This window comes from Tenrec ecaudatus, chromosome 1, assembly GCF_050624435.1.
Source record: "Tenrec ecaudatus isolate mTenEca1 chromosome 1, mTenEca1.hap1, whole genome shotgun sequence".
NCBI lineage: Eukaryota > Metazoa > Chordata > Mammalia > Afrosoricida > Tenrecidae > Tenrec > Tenrec ecaudatus.
The window spans coordinates 50137125-50161430 of NC_134530.1; the positions used below are offsets into that span (position 1 = coordinate 50137125).

At 53.1% G+C, this 24306-nt stretch overlaps 2 protein-coding genes across 2 annotated transcripts; one reads left to right on the top strand and one right to left on the bottom strand.

The window, feature by feature from the left end:
* The first annotated feature begins 1076 nt into the window (after positions 1–1076).
* On the top strand, positions 1077–10563 carry NUDC (nuclear distribution C, dynein complex regulator). The gene is made up of 9 exons (XM_075552895.1): positions 1077–1284; positions 2735–2812; positions 6869–7072; positions 7160–7225; positions 7835–7960; positions 8052–8246; positions 9750–9833; positions 9926–10044; positions 10387–10563. The coding sequence occupies exons 1-9, from the start codon at positions 1204–1206 to the stop codon at positions 10436–10438; spliced, it is 1005 nt and encodes a 334-aa protein (XP_075409010.1). The 5' UTR covers positions 1077–1203; the 3' UTR covers positions 10439–10563.
* A 2061-nt stretch (positions 10564–12624) lies between these two features.
* Positions 12625–14823, bottom strand: KDF1 (keratinocyte differentiation factor 1). The gene is made up of 3 exons (XM_075538622.1): positions 13785–14823; positions 13202–13276; positions 12625–12707 (listed from the first exon to the last, which is right to left on the bottom strand). The coding sequence occupies exons 1-3, from the start codon at positions 14821–14823 to the stop codon at positions 12625–12627; spliced, it is 1197 nt and encodes a 398-aa protein (XP_075394737.1).
* Between the last annotated feature and the right edge of the window lie 9483 nt (positions 14824–24306).

The following is a 24306-nucleotide window of genomic DNA, read 5'->3' on the forward strand; positions in this document are numbered from 1 at the left end:
CTTACAGAAAGGTCGCAGGGAGGAGATGAGCCAGTCAGGGTGAAGTGTAGCAAAGATGAAACATACAAGTTCCCTCTAGTTCCTAAATGCTTCCTTCCCCCCGCCCCCACCCCCCACCCCACTATCATGATCCCAATTCTACCTTACAAATCTGCTAGACCAGAGGATGCACACTGGTACAGATAGGAACTGGAAACAGAGGAAATCCAGGACAGATGATTCCTTCAGGACCAGTGCTGAGAGTGCTAATACCGGGAAGGTGGGGTGGAAAGAGGGAACCAATTACAAGGATCTACATATAACCCTCTCCCTGGGGGACAGACAACAGAAGAGTGGGTGAAAGAAGACGTGGGACAGTGTAAGACATGAAAAAATAATAATTTATAAATTATCAAGGGTTCATGAGGGACGGGAGAGCAGGGAGGGAGGTGAAAAATGAGATGCTGATCCCAAGGGCTCAAGTAGAAACCAAATGTTTTGAGAATGATGATGCCAACAAATGTGCTTGACCCAATGGATGTATTGTGATAAAACTTGTGAGCCCCCAATAAAGTGATTTAAAAAAAAACAAACCCTTAAAATTATCGAGAATTTCAAGACTATCCCGACGAAGGCTTTTAGGCTTCGTACCCTGTGTGACCGCAGTTTGGATGCTCACGCAGCCGGCCCTGGTTCAGTGCGATCGCGGCTATCCTGGGCAAGTTCTTTCTTTCTGGGTCCCAGCTGCCTTATGGAAGGGTAAAAAAAAACCGATAAGGGATTTCTGTTGCATCGTTCTACAGACTGGGAACGAGGCAGAGGAACGCGTCTGTCCTTTTTGAATTTCCAACCCCCACCATCTTTGAGCCCTGGGCTTTCTGGAAAGCTCCAAAGCATCGGGTGACCATGGCAACTCACGCCAAGCTCGGGCGCCTTCGTCTGCGCCCGCCCCCTTCCTAGAAGCACTTGTTGATTGGTTCGCAAAGCAGACCAATGGCCGGGGAAGCGGGCCGTTTGCCGCGCGGTGAGTGGCCGCGGGCCCGCAGGAGGGCGGGAGCGGAAGGGGAGGAGGCGGGCCCGGCCGGCGCGGCGCGGGCGTATTTCCTGCTCCGCTGCGGAAGCCGGAGCACGGGAGCCGTTGGGCCTGACGCGGCCTGAAGCAGCCGGCGGCGCCGGGCGCGAGTGCGGTCCGCGGGTTCCCGAGCGTGGCGAGCGGCCGGCGCGATGGGCGGGGAGCAGGAGGAGGAGCGGTTCGACGGCATGCTGCTGGCCATGGCGCAGCAGCACGAGGGGGGCGTGCAGGAGGTAAGCGCCCGCGCGGCGTCGGCCCGGCCCGGCCCCCCTGGACCCGCGCGCAGCCCTGCTTGCCCTGGGAGGCCCGAGAGCCCCTCGCGGGCTGCCGGGATGCCCCCACCTTCCCACGCCTGCTCGGCTTCCGGCCGGCCCGCCCGCCCCTCTCGAGTCTCTCCTTGCCCGTGGGTGACTTCGAACTCGACCGCCGGGGCATCCCAGAACAACACCCTGGAGGTCCATCCCTGGAGTCCCCGGGTCCCCGTCGGCCTCACACACGCTTCCAGCTACCCCCCCCCCCCCACCACCACCACCAGGTGGTCGTTCCTGGAGAGGTCTCTTCTGCAAACCATGCCGGACGTGGCGATTTTCCTCCTCCCAGGCTGGAGCGAGCCGACGAGCGAGCTTGCGCGTGGAGGATGATGTTAGCACGTGGTCTTTGTGGGCTGGCCACGGGGGAGCCAGAGGCCGGTGCTCAACCCCCTGGGGAGCTTGGGACCTTCCCACCTCTCTCTCCAAGCCTGTTTGCTCGGCATTTGCAACAGAACGAATTACATATGCTCATTTTCCCGAATTACAGGAGAGTGAAAACTTGCGTGTTCATTCGCTCAGTATTTGTTGCGTGCCAGACTTTCCCTGGGGTGGGGCCCAGGGATGCAGAGGTGAGCAGAAAGCTGCCCCTGCCCTGACGGAGCATCTGTTTACAGGAGGGCAGTCCATGTTGATGACCACACCTTTTTTTGGTGAATGGTGAGGACCATTCTGGCTTTAAAAAAAATTATTTCACGTAGAAAAATGGAAAGTAAGATTAGGGTTATATACAACAGACATTTTTAATTGCCAAAGGGTGCTGAGTGATTTTTTTTCTTTTCCGGAAAAGGACATGTTAGGCTAGAAAACCTAGGTTCTAGATAATACATGCATATCACAGCCCATCATCCAGGGTATAATGTGGGTATCTGCTTTTGCAGCATCTCTTGAATCATTCCTGTGCCCCCCCTCCCTCCTAGGGGGGCCAGCCTTGCCCACTTTGAGCAGCTCTAGTCTAGAACAAGTTGTTTCCTCCTGGTGGGAGTGGCCAAGGGTACTAGGAGGAGGGAGATGGCTCCTTTGAGAGGCTTCAGGGGGAGAATGCCAAGTTACCTCTTAGACTACAAAAGGTGGCTTCTAGGGAGGAAGGGGAAGCTCAGCAATGATGAGTGTATGACCCCAGGTGAATGGATACATTAGATGGTGTAATATATGGCAAAATAATATTTAATAATGGTTCAAGAAGAAAGCGTTTTGAAATTGGTGGCAGCAATTGGACAATTATACTAATTTAATTGAATTATGGGTTGTAATAGCAATAAGAGCTCCCAATAAAATTAATTTAAAAAACTAAATTGAAAACAAGTTGGCTTCTAGGCGCATGAGGGCCTCCCTGCATGGCGTCTCCATAGCGCCATCTTGTCTTGTCTTTCAGCTTGTGAACACCTTCTTTAGCTTTCTTCGCCGCAAAACTGACTTTTTCATTGGAGGAGAAGAGGGGATGGCAGAGAAGGTAAGTGTTGGGGTCTCTGGGCTGAACAACACACCCAGTCCTCCTTTGGTGTAGCAGTGACCTTCAGCAGAAGTAAAATGCCAAGGACCAGGATTGGGGAGAGATGTAAACTGCCGTTTACGGGAGTACCGCTATAGGTTAGTGCTTTTTCTGCCCTGTTCCGCATGACCCTTTAGTACAGCGGTTCTCAACCCGTGGGTCGCCTGGTTCATCACAGTAGCAAAGTTACAGTTATGAGTAGCAAGGAAAATAATTTTATAGTTGGGGGTCACCACCACATAAGGAACCGTGTGAAAGGTTTCACGGCCCTGCTTTAGTAGTTATGCAGGAGTGGGGGCTGGTGGTCTTGGTGCATTTTTGTATGTGAGGAAAGTGGTTCAGGAGCTCGCACCACAGAAAAATGGGCATCAGTTCAAGATGAAGAGGAACGTGACAGGGCCGTGGGAGGGAGGACACTTTCAGACATGGCTGCTAAAGGTGAGTTTTTCAAAGGTTTTTATTACCGAATATTTCAAAGTTAACCAGAGCTTTCAGAAGGGATGGTGAGGGAAGAAGGGGTTGGAGATCAGCCGAGTCCACCCTGGCCATCAGTGGGTTGGCAGAATTCGCAGCCCAGTCACTCTCACTTCCAAGAGTATTGCCATCTCAATGCTAATTTTCTAGCCTTTGAACTTAACATTTATTTGTCTTCATTTCCTTCCACAATGTTTTATTAGTTCTTATCATAAAAGTTTGATGTTTTTTGTTAAATTTACCCCACAATATTTTTTCCTCTTGATGCTCTTGTTACTGAACTTCATTTTCAGCCTCACTGCTGCCGCAGCGCTTGCTTACCGTGTGTCTTAGGCAGGTTCCAAACAAGGGCTGCACATCGGCTGGTTGGTAGGGGTGACCTGTGGATTAAGAGACCTGTTGTCTTGCAGCTTATTTGTTGAGAAACCTGGTCTCTGTCGTGGTAAATTTCTCATGATCTGGATTTTGTTTATTGCATCTCCATGATGGCCTGCAATTGGCTTATCTGATGTTTTTATTTCCTTTTTTTATGTTTTTATTTCTTGTATGTTTGCTTCTTAGAGCTGGTTCAGCTGTGGGGTTTTTTGTTCCCCAGACTCCCTCCTTGAAGGTCTTGTGTGCCTCCAGCAGGAAGCACTCACTGTCGGGTTGCCTGAGTCCAAAGTCCTGTCTTTCTGCCTTGGAGCTGCTGGTGGTTTGCTGCCCTTAAGGATGGCGACACAACTCACAGCTGGTGGCCGCTGCGCCACCGGGGCTCCTCCCCTCTCATTAGTATGCATTTTTAAAATGCCGGTATTCTGTCAGTTCCCTCTTTCATTAGCTGCCATGCTTCTACAGAAACTGCTCTTGTTAACATTTTGGTTGCCTGAGCACATACTGTGTAGTGGGTGCTGGTTCCTGGAGTGTCCCACAGGTGACGGTGAGGTGGCGGTTTCCTGGTGTCATCGTAAATGTCTGGGTACTTACATAGACTTAGCACCTTATTCCATCACAGTTATTCTTCCTGGTGCAGTGGTGTGCCACCGTGGTCCCTCATGAGGCAGTGAGGTGGCTACTCATACTGGCATGGGGTGCCGCACCAGTATCCGCGCCACCAGTGCAAAGCCCTTGTGCAAGTCAACTTTCACAAAGCCCTCTGCACCGGGAGTGAGGTGTTTGGCCGTATATCACTGCACTTGCCAGATCCCTTCTCCCTGCCTTTAGGTCGATCTGCATTTGCGTTTTTTTCTTCTTCTTTCTGTCTCATGGCCCTCAGTAGCAGATGCTTGTGGCCACTTTGCTCATGTGACATGGGAATGCAGAAGCAGATATTGATGTGTTGAGATTTCTTACTTTGTACAGGTAGAGTTCCCTAGCGGATTCTCATTTTCATAAATGTTGTCCCCCAGCCCTTTGCCTCCAAGAATGTTTGAGATACTTAGTTGTGTAGAAAGATAAATCAAGGAAGTATCAGTCTTCAAGGCCCCAGAGAATGATAACTTCAGGAAGTACTCGTAAGATTGATCAGCATAAGATCTGTGGGAATTCACAGGAAGGAGAGCTTTGGGAGAGGATGTAGCATTGGACCTGGCCTTGAGACATGAGGCTTTAGACAGGTGAAGATGAACAGGAGGTGTTTTTATGTGTAAGGAACCTCTTGGGGTGGGGTGGCGTGGCATGTAGTGCATGGTAGCAATAGGGTACAGGTGAAGAGCCTAAGCCTACCTGGGCGAGGATGGCTGTGACCTGCACAGAACTGGAGGGCAGCTTGAGAGCCACAGGAGCACTCCCAGGAGACGAGGGCAGTCTGGGCAGATGGAACCTGCAGGGAGGCTGAGGGAGCACTGGCCCTGTAGTGCAGGCCAGAGGGAGCTGTGCTCAGTTTCCAGAGCTGCTCACTGCTAGGTCAGTGGCTTGACTACACCAGCGGTCGGTTCATAGGAGATAGAGACCCAAAAGGGCGCGATGACTTGGAATCATCACTGGCTGTTGGGGAGGTTTACTGATGGTTTGACTGGAGGCCCAGAGCCTTGGGGAGATAGATAGGCTTGGCCTGAGCAAGTGACAAGAGTGGAGTGACATCTCTGGTGGGATTGGTACCAGGTGGGTATTCCCTGTGCAGGAATGGCATGGGCCGTGGGCATATTTGACCACCTCTGGCTTTCCCTTCGCCATGAGGCAGAGGGCAGATGTACCGCCACGCTCTGTCCGTTACTTCTGCTGGTGCCACTGTTCCATGCGCTCTGCCTCTGTGCCAGGCTCAGTCACGCACTGCAGTGAATTACTGCAGAGAGCTCACAGACAGGTCTCACAATGAAGAGGGTTTATTGGGGGAGTTGGGAGCCCTGGTGGTGTAGTGGGTTACAAGCTGGGCGGCGAACTGCAAGATTAGCAGTTGGAAACCAACCATTCTCTGGAGAAAGATGAGGCTTTCGACTTCTGTAAAGAGTTAGGGTCTTAGAAACCCAGAGGGGGGCAGCTCTACCTTGTCCTACAGGGGTGCTGTGAGTCAGAATGGATTTGATAGCAGTGAGTTTGGTTTTTTAATTGGGGAAATTGATAGCTTACCACAAATCCCTCGAGGCCTCAGCTTCTCCACCCTATGGCTCCTTGGCCTCTGCCACACAGTCCCACAGTGTGGCCGTTGCCCTCTGTTCTGCCTCACCGCTCCCTCAGCTAGGCCTCTGGTCTCAACTTCTTTGTTCTGTCCCCAAGTTCCTGTGCCACAGTCTCGGCCTCCACCACTTTGGACAGAGATGGACCTGAGGTTTCCTCTCAGTTTCTGCTTCTGAGATACCACATCTGCACCGAGTACGAGCTACAGTGTAGCTTTTGTTTTTGGGAAGACCGTACCCCCAAGCAAACAAAGGGTGGTGACTGAACTCCCACTCTCTAGTAGGGTCACCTCTAAGAAGGGCACATCCCACCTTCATCTTAGAGAATGCCCTCCCAAGTGGGATGACAGGCCAGAATTCAAATCATCACATGAGATGTGGTGGAGCGAGGGCTGGGGTTGCTGGCAGAAAGACAAGAGTAGCCTCTTCAAGCATGGCCTCTGGCCTCAGCTCATGCGGTGGCGGGTCTGGGTGTGGTGCTGTGGGTCCTGTGGAGGCGGGGAGGGCCTCGGGGGGGTTTTGAGAGCTCGGGTGGATTCTCATACTGCTTGAAACATCTTCACTGAAGATCCATCCCTCAGAGCACTCCCCACTGGGAGGTAAGGCTTCCTTCTCACAGGTGAGGAATCTGAAGCTGTGAGAAAGTAGCTGGCTGCTCCAAAGGCTGGATAAGCACCCAGCCCACCTGCCCTCTCGGCGCACTTGGTTACCAGGCTGCACCTGCAAAAGGAACCGCCACTGTGACTGAGCCAGCTCAAGGATGCCCCACTCCATTAGCCAGGCCCCCGTGGTACTCTCTGCAGGTGTGCTCATGACCCCTCTGAGGGAGTGAGTGGCCCCATTTGAGAGATGAGACAGGTGCTGCGTGAGGTGGCTGGGCCCGGCACCCAGGTGGCAGAGGTGGCTGTGCTCCAGGCTTGCCCTAATGATGTTTTTTTCCCCTCCCCAGCTCATCACTCAGACCTTCAGTCACCACAACCAGCTGGCACAGACGGCCCGGCGGGAGAAACGAGCCCGGCAAGACACCGAGCGGCGGGAGAAGGCTGAGCGTGCTGCCCGCCTCGCCAAGGAAGCCAAGTCCGAAGTCTCCGGGCCCCAGATCAAGGAGCTGACTGAGGAGGAGGCCGAGAGGCTGCAGCTGGAGATTGACCAGGTGGGCGGCTCCCACTTCCCACTCCCTGATTCCCCATTGGTGAGGAAGTGAGGTACCCTCCTGCCAACTGCTCTGCCCTGTACCCAGAAAAAGGACATGGAGAGTCGTGAGAAGCAGCCCAAGAACGGCATCCTGGACCCACCTGGGAAGCAGGTGAGATGGGCTGGCGGCCCTGGGAGCTATCCCAGGAGTCTGGAGCTCCCCGTGGCTCTCCGTCTTCCTCCTCTGACTTGCCCTCTTCCTCCCTGGTCCCAGAGTCATCCCCATATCCCATACTGGCTTAAAAACGTACAGAATCCCATTGCCTTTGAAGCTTGAGCAAGAGGGCCCACGGTGCCCTAGGTCTGGGCACTTCAGACTGGCTCTTGGGGGCATGCCCCTTGGGGCTCCTCTCCTGACTCCTGCTTCCCAGCTATCCTCAGACTGTTCGTTCGACTTTTCAGACGTCCTGGCCCGAGAGTAGGGGTCTCCAACATAGAGAAGGAAATGGAATGGGTAATTTGGCAGCCTGGCCCCCTGCTGAGGCCCCTCAGTGCTGTCCAGTCTGCTAGAGTTCTCCCATGAACTCCATCCTGGAGATGCTGGGCCCCTGCCTCCATCTCTGATCCACTTTCCTCTAGTCACAGCCATTGTCATTGGTCTAACAGTCTTGAGATCAGACCCTGGAGTGGGCAGGGACCAGGCTCATCCTTGTTGGGGCGGTTGGCCCTGTTGGTGCTCAGTCTGTGTCTGTGAAGTTACTGAGCACCCCTGACTGAGCAGGAGGCCGAGGAAGAGGAGGAGGACGGGGAGGAAGATGAGAAAGACAAAGGCAAACTGAAGCCCAACGTGGGCAACGGGGCGGACCTGCCCAATTACCGCTGGACCCAGACCCTGTCAGAGCTGGACGTGAGTGCTGGGACTAGGGGTGGAGGTTAGGGAAGTCCGTCTGGGGTCCTGGCAGCCCCTGACTGCCCCTGCCCGCCCCTGCCCCTTGCAGCTGGTGGTGCCCTTCCGCATGAACTTCCGGCTGAAGGGGAAGGATGTGGTGGTGGATGTGCAGCGGCGGCACCTCCGGGTGGGGCTGAAGGGGCAGCCCCCGGTCATTGACGGGGAGCTCTGCAATGAGGTGAAGGTGGAGGAGAGCTCCTGGCTCATCGAGGACGGCCAGGTGGTGACGGTGCATCTGGAGAAGGTACGAGGGCTCTCCCCTGGGACCCAGCACTCCTGCCCAGGTGGTGATGGCAGAAGAGGGGAGGGTCTCCTATCCCTGAGGGACCACGCTAGGTGCCACACTGAGCTCATGGAGTCCCTACAGAATTGGAGGCCCAAGAAAAAGGGCTTTCAGGGTCAAAACACAGTCTTTAGTCGCAAAGCCTCTCCCTTTCCATTGTGTGTGTTCAGTCATTGCACAGACACTCGACCAACTTGTGAGATCGAGCCCTGGTGGGCTAGTGATTACGAGTTGGGCTGCTAACCTCAAGGTCAGCGGTTTGAAACCACCAGCCTCTACTCCCATGAAGCGTTACAGTTGGGGAAACCCACAGGGCAGTTCTACCCTGCCCTGTAAGGTCACTGTGAGTCAGCATAGGCTCAATGGCAGAGTTTGAAGGGGGTTGGTTTGTTTTTTTGGGTCAGGCACTGTTCTAAGATGGGTGAGAGATCAGTGAGTAAAACAGAAATCTGTTCTCTCGGGAGCCTAACATTCTTTTAAAAATTTTTATTGGGGGCTCATACAACTCTTATCACAATCCATACATACATCAATTGTGTAAAGCACATTTGTACATTCATTTCCCTCATCCTCAAAACATTTGCTCTCCACCTAAGCCCCTGGCATCAGCTCCTCCTTTTTCCCCGTGCCTCCATCCTTTCTTCCCTCCCTCCCTCCCTCCCTCATGAACCCTTGGTAATTTATAAATCATTATTTTGTCATATCTTGCCCTATCCAACGTCTCCACCTACTTTTCTGTTGTCCATCCCCCAGGGAGGAGGTCACATGTAGATCCTTGTAATCGGTTCCCCCTTTTTAACCCACCCTCGTTCCACCCTCCTGGTATCGCCACTCACACCACTGGTCCTAAAGGGATCATCCGCCCTGGATTCCCTGTGTTTCCAGTTCCTATCTGTACCAGTGTACATCCTCTGGTCCAGCCAGATTTGTAAGGTAGAATTGGGATCATGATAGTGGGGGGTAGGGGAAGGAAACATTTAGGAACTAGAGGAAAGTTGTATGCTTCCTTGTTGCTACATTGTACCCTGACTGGCTCATCTCCTCCCAGAACCTAATGTTCTTAACCACACTCCTTAGGGAAAGGGCTCAGTGTCTCTGTACAGTCAAGGGCCCGAGGCTAGTGTCCTGTGCACATAGGTCCCTGCTGTTCTGGATGGTCCTTGTCTGCCTTGTCTTCGGGAGCTGCTTGTTCCTAGGACCGTTCCCTCCCTTCCCGCAAACATACTTCATGCTTCCCCTTAACGTGCTGCTCTGTCTGCATGTCTGCCTGCTCCAACTTCTGGGGGTGGGAGGGCAGGGACTTGTTCCTCTTACCCAGAGTCTGCACGGGCCTTGTTTCTGCACGGGCCTGCATGGGTCCCAGATGCAGGGTGGTACGGGTTGGGGAGTTCGGTTCTGGAAGGTTGGGGTTGGTTGTTGGGGCAGAGGGAGCCCCCCACTCAATGGTTCTGTTCCTCTTCACAGATCAACAAAATGGAGTGGTGGAGCCGCTTGGTGTCCAGTGACCCTGAGATCAACACCAAAAAGATCAATCCTGAGAACTCCAAGGTGAGCCTAGCCGGCTGAAAGAGCTTTAGTGGGAGGTGAAGGGCCCCGGGTGACCACAGAGCTTCACCCCCTCTGTCACTGCCTGCTTCCAGCTGTCAGATCTGGACAGTGAGACCCGCAGCATGGTGGAGAAGATGATGTACGACCAGAGGCAGAAGTCCATGGGGCTACCCACCTCTGAGGAGCAGAAGAAACAGGAGATCCTGAAGAAGTGAGCATTTCAGTGGGGCTGGGAGGCCTGGGTGAATCACTCAGCAGGAGGCTCGGGCCGCCCTCCCCTTGCAGGCAAGCGTGCCTAGTTTATGGATTTGTAGCTTTGGCCTGCCTATCTTCATCACCCGCTGAAGTCCACCTCAGGGCCGGAAGGAATAACAGATGGTCATTGCCACCCAGGAGAAACAGGGCCAGTCCTGGCATCTCCTCCAGCTAGGGAGCTCCTGGAGCCCCACCCATGCCCTCCAAGTGCCTAAAGGGTTAAAGAGATTAGACTTGATTTGAGGGCCTGGGGAGAGGAAGGTGTCTTGTTTACCCTTTGTTGTCTTCTCCTTGCCAGGTTCATGGATCAGCATCCAGAGATGGATTTTTCCAAAGCCAAATTCAACTAGCCTCGTTTTCCTCCCTGAACTCTCAGGGCTCAGCTCTCAGCTTTCCAGCTGCATTTCTCACCTACCGGGCTGGGTCCCTGTTCTCCCCAATTAACCTACTATTACACATTAAAGCTATTTCCCCAGCTCCGTCTGTGTTCTTACCTCTGCCGGGCACTGCCTTTTGGGTTGTTTGTAAACTGAGGGCCTGACTTCCAGCCTGATTCTGCCATGTAACTTGCCCCTTTCATTAAACTGAAAAAACCTACTGCTCTCCCATCACTTGTAGCTCCTGGCCTAAGAGTCTGAGGCTGCGAACACCTTTTCTATGGGAGCAGAGGGCCTCTTCTTCCTCCTGGCTGGCGGGTTTGATCTGCCCGCCTTGTGGTTAGCAGCCCAGTGCATACAGTTCCTCCAGGACTCCTTAAAATACCAGTAAACGAAGACTTAGTCTATGTATAATTCTAAGCAAAAGTTGAGGGTTTTCCTAGCTAGAAAACGAACATACCGAATAGGTTCTCAAAGGTCTCTGTGACCCATCAAAGCAGATGAGCTGAACTTGTCCATCTCTAAGGGACCACCCCTACAGTCAGGGTCATGTGTTGTCCAGCCCTGGGGCCACTTCACACCCTTGTTTCTCTAAAGGGAGGAGCAGCAGAGGCTGGGAGCTCTGCCCAGGTCTTGGATAGACACCTGGCCAGGAGGGCAGTACCGAGTCCATGGGCCCACTGTTATCCCACTGGACCTCTAGGTGTTAGGCCTTCTCAGAGCTGGCCACTAGCACAGGCCTAGGCAGGCTGAGATGACATTCACCCTGCGTTGGCTAGAGGGGTGGTGGTGGTTGAGGTCATTGGGGAACCAGACAGCAAAAATGCCAACTTTTCCAAAATGGCCCTACTCCGTGGGCAGTGTGATCCGTGACTTTCTGGAAATTAGCCTCTGCTCTGTGGGTGTGGGCAGTGCAACCCTACTTGGAAGAGCCTAAGGAAAAGGGCCTGACTGCCCGAGCTGGTGGCGTTAGAACTGTGGTCGGGACCAGCCTGTGACAGCAAACTGGAGAGTGGTTTTACAAAGGGTGCCCTCGGGGGTGACTCAGAAAAGTGTAGGTGGAGCAAGGCTGAGGAATCCTGACTTCCCTGCTGAAAGAGGATCTTGTAGTATGCGGTGCATGAAATAGCCAAGTCGGATGCTCCTGAGGCCAGCTTGCCAACCTCTGCGCCAAATTGCCAAGTACCAGGTTCCCGCCTTCCAGGCCCAGAGCCAGTTACTGGCTGTGTAATCTGACTTCTTTGGCCTCTGAATCTTCTCTGGAAGGACAAGGAGCCTGTCATCCCATGGTGGTTGGGAACCCCAAGAAAACTAGAGGGGCTATAGGACTGGAGCGTGGGGTAGAGATGAGGGTATGGAAAAGTAGGATTTAGGAGAGTTGGGGGATGGTCAGAGGCAGCCCAGTTTATAGGGGGGTGGGCTTGGTGGAGTGGCACCACTTGCTAACCCCATCTCAGTTGCATCTCCTGGAACTCGGCCACCCTGAGAGGTGGGCATTATCACTGGTGTCATACACACGAAATGGCAGTGGAGCCTAATTGGGTTCTGTGTGCTGTGGCGGGCAGCAGTCAGCAAAAGGACAGACGCAGTGTCACAGCAGGGAGGACCAGGGTACATCTATTACTTTCTTTGTACTTGCAACTCGGGTCACTAGCCGTAGAACGTCAGCCAAGAACCGGAGAAACTGTTTAAGTAGGTCATCTCAGAACATGAGTGGGCACTGCCCACAATTCCACAGAGGCCCTCTGCCCCCAACCCAATCCATTGAAGGCACACTTAGTTGCTGCTGCCTGCCCCCGCCCCCCGAGGGAGACAGAAGTTTGCAGGATTGGTTAGGATGGCATGTATGGGGGTAGTCGGGATTCAATCCCAATAAGTCATTGATTTCCATGACCCAGGGCCCCTGAAGGCCATGGGCAGGAAGAAGCAGGCCAGGGCTAGGGTCAGACCAGCTGGAGGTGCTGTGGAGATGTGGACACCATGCCCAGTGAAATGCACATGGTCCAGGAGCCAGTCAGCCAAGGCAGGAGGAGCCAGAGTTGGGCAGTGCTTGGAGGGGCGCATGGCCCAAACGGGCCCAGAGTGGGTCCTGGGCTCCCTCTCATCCTGTGGGCTGTGCTTCTTGCAGAGGGGGTTGTGGCCGCTGGGCCCGGCAGGGGTTAGCAGTACACCTGGAGCAGGGGCGCCCCTGATGAGTCTGTGTCGGTGCCCTGGAAGGATGAATCGTGGCTGCCTGGGTACCCTGCGGGGAGGGGAGAGGAGGAACCAGGCTCAGAGGGCTAGCACACAGCCTGGGAAAGGCCTGCTGAGGCAGAAAGCAGGCTGGAGACTGGGCCAGTGTGACTCTGGCTGACGACTCACTTGGCATCTTGGCCAGTGTAACCCTGCGCCCCTTTGTAAAAGGGAAACGACCCCCACCCCAGGGGTTTGTTGTGAAGGCCATGGCAGAAGTACACATCACACAAGTTGGCTGCTCAGCCCTGGACCCTTTCTACACCCAGTAAGCTGGGTTCCTGGGCAGGGCCAGAGCTTTTCTGGTACCTGTCACTGCAGGCTCAAGTCTGGCCCGACCCCTGAATGACTCCCAGGGGACCTGCTTTAAGCCATCCTGCTGGCCCCCTCACCCCTTCCTGTTCCAATCCTCACCCACCCCAGGAGGAAGCTGGGAGAGGGGCACAGAGGGGCCCAGGACACTCCCCCCTCCTCTCTGCACTCCTCATCAGGCCAGGACCAGACCTGGGGCTCCGTAAGGCCTCAGCTTCCTGGCGATGGCGTCTGCAGTCGTCTCCTGGGAGATCTGCACGGTTAGCTCTGGAGAAGGAACGTGGGAGGCAGGTCATTATCACCCCCTTTTCACATACCCCGACTCTGCCCCAATCCAATGCGAAGGGACCCCTGGGACCCCCCACACCCTGGGAAGGGTTGAGGAGAGAGTGTTTAACACAAAGAGGCACAGACAGAGGGTGTGCGTTGGGGTAGTTTGGGGAGGGGTGCCTGTGCATCAGTGTACTCGGGCGTTTTGGTTGTGCCTTGGCCAGCCAGAGATCCAAAGTCATTGGCTTTCTGGGCCTTGGTAAGCAGCTGAGGCCTGTAAGGTACTCAGCCTGTAGGCCAGGAGGAGAGGGGGGCTGAGGGTCTTCTAGGGACAGCAGAAGCCCCAAATTTTGGATGCCCCACTGGCTCTTCCCAAAACGGCCCAAGTGGGCAGGGCCAGGGTGGAGATGGGTGATGCGGAGGAGCTGAGAGGAAAGAGGTAGAAGAGGCAGAGCGCCCTGCCCTGGCCAGGACCACCTCCTCTCGGGCCCTGGGCCCCACGTACCGTCCTGGCTGATGCCTGAGCCCACCATGGTCTCGTGGCCACTGTCGGGGGCAGCCGCAGCGGAGGCAGCAGCCCGCTGGGAGCGCCCCTCTGCGGGCTGGGGCCGGGCCCGGCTCTTGCGGGTACTGATGCGAATGATGCCGCGGACCAGGCGGCCCTCGGCGTCCTGCTCGTCCAGGTGGTAGTCCTGCGTGATGCTGCTGATGAGGTCCGAGATCTTGCTGGTCTTCTCCAGGAACACGGTGTCTGACGTGCACTTGGCCAGCTCGTCGATCTGGTGCACGCTGAACAGCTCGGTCAGCTTCTTGAAAATGAGCACGTCGATCTCCCGGCTCGACATGGAGCCGCTGCCCATCTCGGGCAGGTCCAGGTCTGACTCATGGAAGGAGTAGTACTCCTCGGAGCCCCGCGGGCTGCTGGCCAGGGTGCTGGGCAGGCTGTGCCTCGTGGGCGGGGGCTCCGGCAGCAGCTCCTTGCAGCAGGAGTCCGCATCCGTGGCTGAGGAGGTGGCGCTGCGGTGGGGATACACCGGGATGCCTTTGAGCTTGACGTCTGGGTAGCTGAAGCTACTGCCCATGGTCGACTTGAGCCGCTGGCCATCGCGATGGCTGGGGGGTGCGTGGTTGGGGCTGGGGGGCACCCCATTGTGCTCCTTGGGCCAGGTGGCTTCTGCAGCCTCCTCGGTGGAGTCCCGAGCAGACAGGCAGGGGCTGCACCCCTGCACGCAGGCGCCGAAGCGCTGGAGACAATCCCGGCAGCGGCGGAAGCAGAAGGCAGCCCGGCACCAGTCCCACACCCAGGGCCGCCAGAGCAGGCAGCAGGCGGGAGGCTCAGCAGCGGGCTCGGCACAGCCAGAGATGAAGGTGAAGCTCTCGGGCCCATGGCGACCAGGGTCCTTGGGGTCTGGCCTGCGGGCACGGCGGCTTGGTGGGGGTTGAGGGGGCGCTTCATACACCTCCAGGCATTGTTCTGTTGGCCGCTCCCAGCGTCCCAAGTGGGGCGGCCCAGATAATGGGCGAGAATGACCAGGGCGGGGCATTGCTCACTGCATGGTTTGCGGCAACCAGGCACCTGTGGGGAGTGGGGGGAGGCCAGGAAGGGGTCAGAGGTCAAAGGCAAACTCCTGTGCTGACCTAAGAAGCTTCAGACTTTTGGTTTCTGAGGTCAGGGATGAGGGTGGGCCCAAGGGTGCCCATAAACCCCAAACGATTGGGTTTCTCCTTCCCAGCGCAAAAGTCCTCTCTGTGGTCTGACCCAGATTTCAAGATCTCCTGGGAGCTTGCGTTCTGGGGAACGGTCTCTGTGTCCTTTCTCACCATGGGGAGCCCTCTACAGAGCCTCGGCGGCTCAACTGGTACTTCTCCACGTGACTTGTGGCAGACACTGATCATTGCTCCCTCCCCACCTCCTTCAAATCAGCCCGTCAGTGTTTCAGTCTGGCTCGGGTTTGCCCTCCTAGCACAGTGAACATGAAGAAGACTAGTTTGCTTCCCAGGCAAGAAATCTGAGTCACAAGCTATACCTCTTTTCCTTTTTTGCCTTGGTTGCTAGGAAACTCAGGGTTAAAACCTCACTCACTCCATAGACACTAGCCTTGGTTTTGTAGGGGAAAGATTATTCAATGGAATAGGTAGGATATGTGAGAGGCGCCTTGGTAGCATAGTGGGTTATGAGTTGGGCTGCTAACTGCAAAGTCAGCAGTTCAGAACTACCTGTCTCTTCTGAAGAATGATGAGGTTTTCTACTCCTACAAAGAGTGACAGCCTTGGAAAGCCAAAAGGGAAGTTTCACTCAGTCCTATAGCCTAGGCATGGGTCAAAAGAGACTCGATGGAAGTAAAGTTTGGGTTTTACTTTAAGGAGATGTGAGACACTATAGGAGTCAATAAATGTACTGAGGGAGTCTGGGGAGATGATGCAGCTGCATCTTTGGGTGAGGCCTGGAACACAGGTAAAAGTTTGCTGGGCAATAGCTATTCTTTCTTAACCTGAATTTCCTGAAACATCAATCTTTTACTCTTTAATGGCTTGGGTTCCTGGGGCTGAGGATGTGTGAGGAAGCTGAGTCCGGGGCTCTCAGGATAGCTGAATTCTAGTTCCAGTTCTGGCACTGATAGGCTATGTGCCTGGACAAATCAATTCTATGTCTCTTAACAAGGTCACCAAAATACCATCCAGGCCCCCATTCAGGCCACTTCCAGTCCATTCTACTTGCCTCAGGAAGCAAAATCTGACACACACCAATCTGGAAAACCTGGTAGGCACCACCTTAATCAAATGATCCAAGTTAACAGCACCAACAGTGGTACCAACAGACATCCCGGAACTCCTACGCATTGAACCAGGAAAGAGAGGTGCACGCAGTACCCCTGCCCCAAATCTCCTACCTGAGTACAGCCATGACAAACACTCACGGAGCACCAGACAAGGTGAAGAACCTGACAACCAGGGGCATGTGGGATCCTGATCAGGGACGAAATCTCCACGCCTCATTAAGCACTCCTCTCTTAGGGGCTGAAGAACCCCTTGTTAGATGGGAACCTCCTTACTCCACCCAGTTTTCTGCTGGGCTATTAGCTATACCCATTGTCTGAGCATAAGCCCCTCTCTCCAAGGACCGTAACCTCAAGGAGCGGGGCCTGTGTCTGATTTCTTTTGGCCTCAATGCCTGGAACAGGGTTGGGTCCAGCAGGTGCCCCATGGGCCGGCATGGGCTGTGTGGTAATAGCGAGGCATAGTGGCAAGCAAAAAGACTTAGACTCCTGGCCGGTCAGGCTTGATGAGTCCACCCCTCAAAGGTGTGCAGACTGAAGCCATAGTCACTCACTCTCTGCCACTGAGTCGGTGCCAACTCATAGTGACACCCATGGAGTGGGTGGTGGATTTGAACTGCTGACCTTCCAGATCACAGTCCAACACATAACCACTATGTCACAGGGGCCCCTAAAGCTACAATAGGTGACCCCCTAAAGCTGATTTTCACAAATCAGAAGGGCAGTGGTTAAACACCTTTGCTATGGTTTGAACAATGTGAGGGTAGGTAGGGATTCATTCATTCACTCAACAAAAGTTGACTGTGGGGCTGCTGCGTGTTGGACGCTGTTCTGAATTCTGTGGATGCGGCTGCTGTTGCTATTGGTCGGTGCCATTGAGTCAGCACAGCAGAAGGAACCCTGCACGGCCCTGCGCCGTCCTCACACTTGTTTCTAGGTCTGAGCCCAACGAAGCAGCCTGTGCCAATCCACCCTGCTGAGGGCCTTCCTCTGTTTTGCTCCACCCCCCACTTGACCAAACAAGATGTCCTTCTCCAGGGAATGGTCTCTCCTGACAATGTGCCCAAAGTATTTAAGACGAAGGGATGTAGCACTAAGAACTTCCTACTCAAGAGCTGCCATTCCAGTGAAATCACCGAGTGAAGGCTTACACTGTTCTGAGTGCTTCCGATGCTGTGACAATCCTTTCTGTAGGTATTATCACGACTACATGGAGGCACAGAAAAGCGAAATCGTTTTCCTAAAGCCACACATCCGTTTATACCTATATAGCCTGGCTCCAGGATTCTTATCCAGTCCTTCATCCCATTTCTCAAAGGGGCACAAAAGGATGAGGCAGAAGGGAAGGAGTCGGCTGCCGGCCCCATGGAGAAATCCACGTTCACAATGGCCCTTTTGGGGAGCCCTGGCCAAAGTGGTTACACGGTGGGCTGCTAACTGCAAAGTTAGCAGTTCAAAACCACTAGCAGTTCCGGGGAGAAAGAAGTGACTTTTTATTCCAGGGTTGAGTTGCCGTTTCAGAAACCCACAGGGGCAGTTCTACTCTGTCCTGCAGGGTTGCTGTCAGTCACAGTGGACTTGCTGGCAGTGAGTTGGTGGTGTTGTTTTTTTTAATCTTGTGGGCACAGGTCTGGATGAGGAGGGTGGGTGTATTAACACTGCTTCCATCACATTGAGCTCTGGGGATCCTGGGGTACGAGCAAAGGGTTCCTGATGGTGGGCTGGGCCATGGGCTCTGCCCCCACTCCCAAGGCTAGAAGACTCACTATCCTTCATTAATCTGATAAACAGCTACTGAGTACCTACAAGTGTGTGCCCAGAGCTGTGCGAAGGTAAGGGAAACAGCAGCTAGTGGGCCACAAACAGGGTTCAACTCAAGAGAATGTGTGTCTTATTTATGTCACAGCTGCCCTGAAAGTACTTATCCCACTTCACAGAGCAGGAGTCTGAAGCCCAGAGAGGTGGACAACTGGCTGGAAAGGAGCAGGATTTGTACTGCTCTATACCACACATCAGGAGCCCTAGTGGTGCTGACCGGCAAACAGTGGGCTACGAACCACCAGGTCAGCAGTTCAAACCTATCAGTCACTTCTCAGGAGAAAGATGAGGCTGTCTCCTCCCATAGATCCACAGCCTTGGAAACCCAGCATAGGAGTTAGAATTGCGTCTGTGGCAGGATGTGTGGTTACTTTTGTTTTTGGTACCACACATCAGTAATAGGGTGGCATTGGATGGCGGGGGGTAGAGGGGTGCGTGAGGGGGCCTCAACCTGGGGGGAAGGGACAGGACCTAACAGTTTCCCTCTTTCCTCTGGCCAGTGGTTCTCAATCTTCCTAATGCCGCGACCCTTTAATACAGTTCCTCACGTTGTGGTGACACCCCCCAACCATAAAATTGTTTCCGTTGCTACTTCATAACTTTGCTACTGTTTTGAATCTAGCGACCCCTGTGAAAAGGCTGTCCGAACCCCAAAGGGGTCAAGACCTACAGGTTGAGAACCGCTGCTCTAGGCTTTGAACTCTCCTGAAGCCAAATCCAGCCCCTCCTACTTCCAGGTTACACCTCCCTGCTGCTGTCACCCTCCCACCCCCAAACCCTAAGAACACTGTCATTTAGTGTGATATTGGGGAGAGCCCCTGCTATAGGGTCTCGGGCAAGACTCTTAGCCTCAGTTTCCTCATCTGTAAAAGGTAGGGAGCGAGCTCTTCAGAGACTAAAATGAGATCTTGCGCGCAGGGCCCTCGTGCAGTGCTTAGCACCTGGGAGAGGCTGTCACTGGCACCAGCTCCCCCACCGCTCCCTGTCTTCTCCCCGATGCAATGCACCCCCAACCCCTCCCTTTGTACCTGCGAGCGAGCACACGCTTGGGGGTCGGTCTTCCCACGTCCTGTCTTTTGAGGGCCCCCAGCCCAGGTCCTGCTGCAGCTGTCGTGTGCGGAGCCGGGCACACGTACTCTGTCTCCGGCCCCAAAGGTGCAGCCAGACACTCCCTCATCCGCGGGCGCCTGGAACCGGACCCCGGCAATGCCTCCGGGTAAGCGCAGCCCCTACAGCGGCACTGCCCTCCGATGAGCACCGCCCCTTCGGCTGCAGGGCCTGTGCCCGCGGGCGGCCCCAGCCCCGACGCGGCTCCTCGGGGTGCGCCCCTCCCCCCACCCCACCCTGTCCCCCGGCGGGTCTGGCTCCCGTCCCAAGCCAGCGCCCCCTCCGGAAGAACCCGGCCGCCTCACTACACTCCGCCCGTCCAGCCCCGGCGCCCGCTCAGGCCGCTGCCCGGCCCGGCCCGCGCACCCCGGAAGTGGGAAGGTGGCCCGCGAGGAACGGGTCTCGAGACACACTCCCCGACCCCAGCACCACCTCGGGGGTCTCCCCACACTTACCCCGTCCTGGTGCGCACCCCCACCCCCCTCCCCAAGGCCCGTGCAGGCCTTACCTGTCCCACCAGGTGAGCCGCTGCCGGCTCGGCCCCTCCCCCGGCCCCCTAACCGCTCACCTGGGGCCCAGGTGAGCGTCTCGCGGGAGCGCTGCACGGGCCGCCGCTGGGGACACACTTCCTACCTCCGCGAAGGGCCGCCGCGCACCTGGGCCGAAGCCCCGCCCCCGAGTTGGGTGAGCCCGCCCCGGACTCGAGCCGACTGGGCCCCGAGCGAGTGAGGCCTGCCTCCGAGCCTCAGTCTTCCCTTTGGTTCAATGGGCAGGTGGTCCCAGCAGTCTGGGGCTGTAACTCTGGCGACGCCTTAGGGTCCCACCCCAAAGATCCTGTCTTCAGGGAAGCCTTCCCTGACCGTGGCTGGTGTTCGGTTAACACTCCGAGAATGGGTCTGTGTCCGTCTGTTGTTTCGTTTTCTGTCGCTTCCTTTAGCCTGTGACCTTGAGAACAGAATTTGGCCTTGTTCCGCTGTGCTCCTGGTGTCCAGGACAGGGCCTAGCACATGGTGGGTTCGCAGCAAATATTGAATGAATGACTATGCAGGACTAGACTCCTGTTTCATGCCTGTGTGTGTGTGTGTGTGTGTGTGTGTGTGTGTAGGCGGATCCTTTAGTGGGGGGTTCAATCTCAGACACGTTCCTCTGCTCAGAGCTGTGAATTAGATGGAGGAGGGGCAGGGTTTGCAGCCTTGAAGCATCCAGCCCAGGTCTCTAAAACCTTAGATCAGTGCTCTAAGAGGCAACACTGTTGAGAGGTTAGAAGTGGGGACTGAGACTATCCTAGGTCCTGCTCCCCAATTTAACAATAGTGCCAATTAAAAAGTGAGTTTTAGGGAGAATTTCCAGAATCCAAGGTAAACCTGGTATCAGCAAGCTATTATTTAATCTTTCCCTAATCTGCTAAGTGGGGAATGTATTGTCGCTCCTGTTTTACAGATGAGGAAATTGGAGTTAAGGGAGAGGAAATTATTTGCTCAAGTAGTGGACTCTGGCAAAGCTTCTTTAGCTGTGGATTTAATAGCCCTTCTCCAGTTGGGAAGATTAACCACATAATGGATGTAAAGAGGGTGTAGGAAGATGCCAGGGAGGTAAGGCTTGGCTAAGCACTTCCGGTCGAGTGGATTCTGAACTCAGATGCTCCACAGAGCTTTCCGTGGCTGTTTTCCCCAGGAGATGGCCCCGCACTTGAACCTCCAGGCACATTGACTGTTGGGCTACCCAAGGAGCGGGTTGCTGTTAGGTGCCATCAAGCTGCTTTCAAGAATTGGTAGTTTTGGGGGGGTGGCCGGGGAGGTGGAGAGGGTGATGTGAAGTTAATAATGGTGAGAGCAAGCATGAAGAAAATGTTCTGAAACGGAATGTTATGATGAGTGTGCAACCCTTCTCGATATGATTAAATGATTGAGTTGTATACTATGTGAATTACCTGTCAATTAAACTGTTGGGGGGGGGATGGAATTAGGAGCAAACACTTGGCCTTCCACCCTGAGCCCCCCTCCTAGTTCCCTCAAGATGAAGATACTGCTGATTGGAACAAGACCCTTGTGGTGTTTAGGATGCCAACCCCACCCTTGCCTGGCCAGGTGTGAGAGACTCTGGATGATGATTGTCGGAGCTGCCTTCTTTGTCTCCGCTCTCAGAGCACCTTCATGTCATCCCCCAGTTGCTCCACCGTGTGCACACAGTAGGTGTTTCATTTCCACCAGAGACTTTCCATGGCAGCTTCTTCATCATGTCTGCTTCATGTTCCCACTCAAGGCTCCTGGGACTTTGTATTCTTTCAAGCTCAGAAAGTGGTCTCTTACCAGGTACAGTGGGATTCAAGTACCTACCCTAAGATCCAGTAAGTAACCTTTAGGCCCCTGATTATTATTCCCTTTCAGAATGAGTTGTCTTTGTTATGGTAAGGAGGGACAATTAGTGGAGAATGCATGTTAAACCAATCTTTTTGTTTGTGTCCATCTCATATAAGATGTAAAAGATCAAACAAATGCTCTAAGGAGAAGGGTACAGTGGAGGTGGTTATCCACCAGGCTGCTAACTGCAAATTCAGCAGTTCAAAACCCACCAACCGCTCCGTGGAAGAAAGATGAGGTTTTCTATTTCCATAAAGAGTTACTGTCTTGGAAACCCATCAAGGCTTGTGACTTTAGTTTGGGTTTGGAAGACCAAGGAAGGACTCAGGAAGCGGAAACTAAAAAGACAAGGACTTGCCTTCAGAGCTGACAGAAAGAAAGCCCTCTCCTGGAGCCAGCATCCCAAATTCAGTCTTCCAGTCTCCTCAACTTATATGGCAAAACCCCAAAACACTCTCTGCCAGTAGAGTCCAATCTGACTCATAGGGAGAATGTTCGTAAAAGCATTGCTCATCACAGTCCCAGCTGAAAAACCCAAATGGATAAAGAGAGGCGTAGCCGGGCAAAGAAATACTAGCAGCAGCGTGTTGCCCTGTGGGACTTGAGTGCTGTATGGTTGTGGGAGCTTGGTCCCCAGCATTTCAAATACCAGTGGGCCCCCCACAGTGAACAGGATTCAGCAGAGCTTCCAGACTAAGATGGATTAGGAAGAAAGGATGAATGATCCACTAATGATCTGCTTCTGAAACCCAGCCAGCAAATGCCCTGTCGTAGGTCACAAGAGTGTCGGCCATACCAATACTGAGGTTGGCATAGGACCTGGCAGTGTTTCATTCTGTTCTGCTTGGTAGCGCCATGAGTAGGAACCAACAAGACAACAGCCAACGATAGCAACAGCAAAAATGAGCGAATCAGCAATACAAGTGGCTCTTAATCAAGTGGGTAATAAAAGCAAGTACCAGAAGATGACATGCAGGATAATATTCTTTTTACGAAGTCCCAAACCAAATGGAATCGCTATTAGGTGTAATGTTGAGTTGAGCCACAGAAAATTGCTGTTATTCAACCTGGCTTGATCCACAAAACGGCAAGTTCATAGTCCCCAATACAATGGTCTTTTAATAATAATAATAAGAATTTTTAAAAGGCAGCTTCATATAGTTCAGCATAATTGATATATAAAAAACAAAACCACCAATGGGGATGGAGAAAGAGTTAGGGAGTATGGAACAAAGCATTCAGAATAATGGTTACCTTGTAGGGGTGACAGGGAGAAGGGAACAGCCCACAGATAGATTTAATTTTTAGTAACATTCTGGTTCTTAGTTTAGGTGATAGATCCACAGGCTTTCATGGGATCATGATTGAGAATGTAGAAATTGATGTTTTGACTCTCAGTAATTAAAGGTATCATGACTTGCAAAGTTTCCAAGGTAAACAAATGCATGATTGAGAATAGTTTTATCTGTTCTCATTTCAATCATTAAAAAAATTCAGGTATCATTTACATATAATAAAATTTACCCTATTCACCTAATCCATAATTAAAAAAAATTCATCCTTTGGTGTTGAATTTTGTGGGTTTTGAAAAATGCAGACAGCTGTATAACCACCCCCATGATGAAGACATGGAACTGTTTAATCACCCCAAAATTCTCCCATACCCTTCTGTCAATCCCGCCTCCACCTCATCCCGTGGCAGTGACTGATCTTGTTTCTGATTACATCGTTTTGCTTGTTTCAGACATTGTTTAGTTTTTTTAATTAAAAAGATATTTATTTGTTTTCCTTGTTTTGTTTTAGGAGTGCAATTGTATTCAAACATTCTAATTCTATGGTATCTAAAATATTGTAGATTAATGATAAAAAATACTTATACATACAGTACATTTTATAGCAGGAATTATAAAATAAAATCAATATGATGAAGTAAAGCAATTACTTTCTTTACCTAGGAAGAAAAAAAGAAAAAGAATGGCGGGACGGAGGTAATGAAAAAGGAGGGAGGGAAGAAAACAAAGAAAGAGAGAGAAAAAGAAAAATCGATGGTACCTGAGCTTCTTCTGGTACCTTCTGGGGTGTGAAGGGAGCATCCTCTGACATCTCGACTGCCTTCCCCCAGCTGTGGCTGTGTAGCCTGGGCAAGCCACTTGTCTTTTATGTAAAATGTTGAGTTTGACGTTTGTGAGATAGCCAAGAACTAGCAGGATGATATTTATGATTATATTTAGGAGCTTCAGGACCTGAAAAAATTATGATGCCTCCTTTAATATATGTAACTCAAAATAAAACATGCTGTAAGACACAAAACTGAGATGCATAATGCAAGGAAAACTGGCTTCTCTGTTTCTTTACTGCAAAAACCTGGGCAAATTCACTACAAATTATAGCTCATTGTCCCTCATTTTGGGGGGGGGGCAGGTGGCAGAGATGCTTACTGTCTTGTTAGCTGCTGTCCAGTTCACTCTGATGCGTGGCGACTGCAGGAATGGGGGGTCAGTGTCTGACTCCCCCTGGCTTTCCAAGGAGGAAGGAGGAAGCCCAAGGTCCAGTCGTTTGAGGCAGGGCGCAAACAGGTCTCCACCGCTTTCCTTCTTACCAATTCTGACCCTAACCTTGCTTTCCATAGCAGCCTACATATCTAATGGGTTCTGTAATCCACTGCTACGATCACAGGATTCGCCGATAATGCTCGTCATTATGGAGTTTATTAAGGAAGTTAGCAGGTTACAATTGAGCGTCAGAAAGGCTCTGGATCCAGTGAGTCAGGACAGCCTCTTCCGGGCCAGGCATCTCTGACAATGTGACAAAGCTCTCTTAGTGCTGCTGATAAATGCCCAAAGGCTCCATCACTCTGCCTTAAGCTTCAACCCGAAGGGATTCTGCTCTAACGCTGTGAACCAGCAAAAATAGCTCCCCCAATTAAGTGCCTGGAGGTATCCTATTCTGTAATCGAGCCTCTTGC

Bases quoted from the DNA above. Each gene is read 5' to 3' on its own strand.
- NUDC (XM_075552895.1), top strand. From the start codon at position 1,204: ATGGGCGGGGAGCAGGAGGAGGAGCGGTTCGACGGCATGCTGCTGGCC. The intron at 7,961-8,051 runs GTGAGTGCTGGG...TGCCCCTTGCAG, and splicing joins AGACCCTGTCAGAGCTGGAC to CTGGTGGTGCCCTTCCGCAT. The intron at 10,045-10,386 runs GTGAGCATTTCA...TCTCCTTGCCAG, and splicing joins AAACAGGAGATCCTGAAGAA to GTTCATGGATCAGCATCCAG.
- KDF1 (XM_075538622.1), bottom strand. From the start codon at position 14,823: ATGCCCCGCCCTGGTCATTCTCGCCCATTATCTGGGCCGCCCCACTTG. The intron at 13,277-13,784 runs GTACGTGGGGCC...TTCCTTCTCCAG, and splicing joins CTCAGGCATCAGCCAGGACG to AGCTAACCGTGCAGATCTCC. The intron at 12,708-13,201 runs GTCTGGTCCTGG...CCCTCCCCGCAG, and splicing joins GAGGCCTTACGGAGCCCCAG to GGTACCCAGGCAGCCACGAT.